The following is a 4,662-nucleotide window of genomic DNA, read 5'->3' on the forward strand; positions in this document are numbered from 1 at the left end:
GTGTCCTCTTTTTACAGGCATAAAGTGGTTATTGTAGAAGGAAACTACATCTTGTTAGAAGAAGGATCTTGGAAAGACATCTCGGATATGTTTGATGATAAGTGGTATGAAAAGTGTGTTTACTTAAGTTTTAGATCTCAATATTACCAATTATAATATCTTCCATCTTCATTTGAAAGGTTCATCGATGTCAATCTGGATACAGCAATGCAACGAGTTGAAAACCGGCATATCTCAACTGGTATGTAGTAAGAAGTCCTTTTCATTTCTAAAAGACTCGCAATGACCTTAGAGAATCCTTGATTTGTTTAATATGTTTCTCCGTTGCGTACTACAGGTAAACCACCAGATGTTGCTAAATGGAGGGTAAAAGCTCTCTGACTCTACTCTGCAAATATTCAGTTATATGGTTTCTCAATGGTTGTTCAATGTAGTAGTAGCTACATTTTTTTTTTTTTTTTTTAACATTTTGATGGCAGGTTGATTATAACGACCGACCCAATGCAGAGCTGATAATAAAGTCGAAGTCGAATGCTGATTTACTGATCAGATCTATTAACTTTTGAATCTGCTTTCTTGCATGAAGATGGTTTGGGTAAAGACAGTCATTTTCCTGCATTGGAAATCTTTTTAATAAGCAATTTTCTTTGCATTTAACTGTGTGTGTATTACTATTTATTTCCAATGTTCTTGCAATGTACCCGGATTTTGTTCGTACATTGTGTTTTCTTTTACACTCCTAATAGGCAAATCATGTTTTTAATAATTAACTGGCCAGTCCAGTCAACTATATTAACCATATCATTTTGAACAAATTAAATGATCTTGTCCAAATTAGTGCAAGAAGAAGAAGGGAAAAATCAAAATACAACGAACACTTTTTTCTTTCCTTTTTTTACATAATAATTCAAAGCGATCCCACACCTTTCATTACTACTACTACAGAGCTACTTTACTACCCTTACCCTCAAAGCGTTTTCCTCCTCAAACTCCCACTAAAGTCTTTAAAACAAAAAGAGTTACTTTCATCAAATTGATAGAATATTAGGCCAAGCAAGCGAGAGAGCCTTTTTCTTCTTTTGACACTTCCCATTCTTACTTCTTTACTGCACAAATCCTACTTAGATTCCACCTCCAATGTCTTTTTACTTACCTTTCATCAGTCACAAAAGTCTAGATAGTGGGAAAAGGAGCAAAATGTCAATCTTCAGCTGAGGAACGTTGGATGCTGTCCCATAAACAAAATCTATGGTGGAGGATTCATCTCTGGTTTGACGATTGAAGAAGATGTGTCTGGTGGCTGAGAATGGTAAATCGCCATTGCCAACGAGATTGGCATAATGCAAAGAGCCTTTGATTGCAATAGCTGCATCGCTGCTCCAACGTTTTCTTCCATCAGCTTAGCCACTTGCCGCTCTGTCCCATCGTTTGACCATTTTTCCCACACGGCCTGCGTCTCGTCCTGAAGAAAAGTTTTTAAACCAGAAGTCAGTGAATCAAACCCATTACCAAAAGTTCTCTTGTTTTATTCTCTCTCTTTTAAGTCTATCTCTCTCTCTCTCTCTTTAGTCTAACCTCAATTGATGACGACAATGGCATTTCAGTGACTAGTGGTGCGACAGCACCGGCTCCACCAAGACGACTCATGCTCAATACCTGCCACAGTTGACCAGAGATAAAGCTTATCAAGGAAAAGTATTATCAAAGCCCATCATTGCATAATATTCTTCAATGTTCTCATTAGCTTTATTATCGTAGTCCTCAATTGTAATGATTCTCCATGGGAGAGAAGCAAGCATTAAGTGAAAGAGACTAATGCCAAAAAAACACCCAATCATGTGCTCTTTGATTACTCTTTATTACTATTGAATTAAACAATTATTAATCTTTAATTCAGATTAGAATTTTGGTTGAATAGAGTAGGTGGTGGTGGGGACCAAGTATTTATACCACCAAATCCTTCTAGATGTTTTAAATAATCTCTCTTTCAATGATAGCATTTTACTGAAACTGAAAAACGACTGGGGTTTTACCTTAACTTGGAGCCTGAGAAACTTAACATAATCGACAATCTCATCGATCATAGCAGCCCTATCTGTCTGCATAAAGAAAGCAAACGCAACAGAAATCTTTATTATTTACAATTCCAAAGTTTGTGACTAGCCCAGTTTCTCTATTTGCCATTTACAAAGCTTCTCACTCATTGAGAACGCCAGTATTCTGATTAGCTTTGAGCTCTTTTTCAAGCTATCTTTGCGATATGAGAACAAAACCCTTGAAAAATTCATACAGCTGAAGCTTTAGGCAAAGGATACCAACCTTGTTAACAGTAGGTACAAGTTCCTGCAACGCCCTGATCCGTTCTGCTATTCTTTCCCTACGCAGCTGTTGCAAAGCAAATATTATTCATTCAGGTAAAGTTTCCGTAAGCAAAGATAAAGCCAAACTATCTCAACTAATAGCAATAGCTGAGGCTTTGATCAAACATTAGACATAAACGGAAGAACAGAACAGAACAGAACAGAAGATTATAAAGTGTATCAAAAATATTACCCTCTCAGCAATGCTATGTGGATCAGTGGCCTGACCTCGCCTAGCTCTAACTCTCGGTCGAATTGTAGATTGCTGATGCGGCATTGGTGGAGCTGGCTGTGACATTGGCTGCCCATGGTAAACCTTTCAACAAAACAGACAAAAAAAGGAAGCAATAACATTAAAAAAGAAGCTTAAAATCACTTTTCACAAGATAAGAGCAGGTGAAAATATCACTTCAGCTTTGTCAAAAGTATCCACAAGAGAAAATAATTTCGGACAATCTAATTTTGACATAAAAGAAGACTCTTTTATGCTAAAGTTGCTTACAAAAAAGTTAATTTTAGTTAAGAAACCTCTCAAAATCTTCAACTTGGGGTTTCTTCACAAACAAACGAAAATCAGAAAAATCTCACCAATCTGAACCAAAAACTATCAAATTTAGACCTAATCCTTTGGCAAAATTCAACCTTTCTCATCTGGGTTTCCTCAAAAACGTAACTTTTTTGAAACCCTAAAGATTTTTCATCGAAAACCACAAGCACAAACAGACACAGAACAAATAAAAATAAAAAAGGGTGAAGAGTTCAAGAAGAGAGAAGCTTACAGGTTTGATAGAGGAACATCGGTTATCAATAACATCGTCTTGGAAACGTTTCCCAGAAGGAAGAAGACCTTCAGGTTTAAGAAAGCCATGTCCTTTCCCTTGATCGAGGCTTAATCCCAAGGGAAACATATGATTATGAAACCCAACAGGTCCAGGTCCTCCTCCAATGGCACCCATGTTGTGATTATGATGATTCCCTTCGTCCCCTGCTGAACCACCGAGCTGAAGCATCATCGGAGGTGCGCTTAATCCTCCGCCAATTCCAGAAAGACCAGAACCAGAAGAAGCGGAGAAGTTGGAAAGACCGAGGATCTGCTCGAAGAAATCGTCGGTGGGAGATGGATCGGAGATGTTATCATGTGGGTTGTTGTTGTTAGCCATGGAAACGACTCAGTGGTAGGGAGAGGGTGAGTTAAAAAAAAAAAAAAAAAGAAGATAGCGAGTTAATATAATAATTAGAGAGAGGTGGAAGAACAAGTTTCCATGGGGGAATCTTTTTGAGAGGAGTTTGTGTTAGGTGAAGAAGGAGAATGAATGATATTGATGAATGATGCTTAAGCTAATGAGGACGAAGAGACACAGACGAGAAAGGATATGACAAAAAAAGACTCTCACTTTATGCTCTCTCTCTCTTTCCTTTTTTTCATTTTTTTTTTTTTTAATTATTTGTTTGAGAAAAAGGACCTTACTTTATAGCTATTTTCGTTTTTGCCCTTATTCTTTGTTTAAACCTTCCAGAAACTTGAAGTGGGCTTTTTTTTTTTTTTTTTTAAGTGGGCTTTTTGGTTTTGACTTTGTTTAACTTATTCACATCAGTTTAAGAAAAAGCTCCTAATAGAAAATACCAAACTCTTTTTAAGTAGAAAAGTTGGAAATTAAAAAAATACAATAAAATGTTTTGTTATATTATAAATTTGGTAATGGGAAAATTTCACGTAATTGTCGGGTTCGTCATCATCTTCTCGTTAGTGGTAGAAAAAATAATAATACACCATTTGTCGTTTTTCCAAAAATTTAGCACCCATGGTGTAAAGTTATCTCTTTATCCAATATGAGAATGACACGTCTGAGTTATTGACATATGATATAATATTACCCACTTGCTGCTTCTCCTTTTAAGTGCTGCTGAAACACTCCCAATCTCCCATACTCAGTTTTATCCATCTTCTTCTGTCTGTTGTCTATCAGAATTAGGAGTTTGTATTTTTCATTAAAAATATTGTTTGTTGTTGGCTAAACTCAACATTAGTACTATTGTTAATCAAATCTCTCCTCTTCCGTTTCCCATTAATGGTAAATACAAAACTACATTTCAGTTGACCCCACAAATAAAAAAAAATTTAGAAGAGAAAGCCAGCCACGTGGCGGTATTTCTGACCGGCAAATGTCTCCGACAACTTCGGCGACTTAAATGGTGCAAAATCGACGAACACCAAAGAAACTACATTGACGAAACAAAACAAAACACAAGAAGCAGAAGAAGAACACAAAAACAAAACATAAAAAAAAAAAAAAAAAAAAAA

General features: G+C 36.3%; 2 protein-coding genes and 1 long non-coding RNA gene across 3 annotated transcripts in view; 2 read left to right on the forward strand and 1 right to left on the reverse strand.

Annotated features, from left to right (window-relative positions):
- LOC104738799 lies at positions 14-766 on the forward strand. Its single transcript, XR_759835.2, has 4 exons — positions 14-104; positions 180-241; positions 338-366; positions 480-766. It is a non-coding gene; the product is annotated as an uncharacterized LOC104738799 (long non-coding RNA).
- Positions 865-3,502, reverse strand: LOC104738800 (transcription factor bHLH7-like; the record flags this gene model as incomplete). The annotated part of the gene is given in 6 exon segments (XM_010459011.2): positions 865-1,462; positions 1,576-1,656; positions 2,034-2,099; positions 2,320-2,385; positions 2,554-2,676; positions 3,140-3,502. Coding segments are annotated over 6 exon segments (915 nt in total), but the record flags the coding sequence as incomplete, so codon positions are not given.
- Positions 4,197-4,662, forward strand: part of LOC104743129 (putative clathrin assembly protein At1g03050) — a 3,070-nt gene continuing 2,604 nt past the window's right edge. Inside the window, exon 1 of the mRNA XM_010464241.1 lies at positions 4,197-4,203. Coding sequence (XP_010462543.1) covers positions 4,197-4,203 — 7 coding nt within the window. The remainder of the gene's footprint in view (positions 4,204-4,662) is intronic.

Source organism: Camelina sativa, chromosome 14, assembly GCF_000633955.1.
Source record: "Camelina sativa cultivar DH55 chromosome 14, Cs, whole genome shotgun sequence".
Classification (NCBI taxonomy): Eukaryota; Viridiplantae; Streptophyta; class Magnoliopsida; order Brassicales; family Brassicaceae; genus Camelina; species Camelina sativa.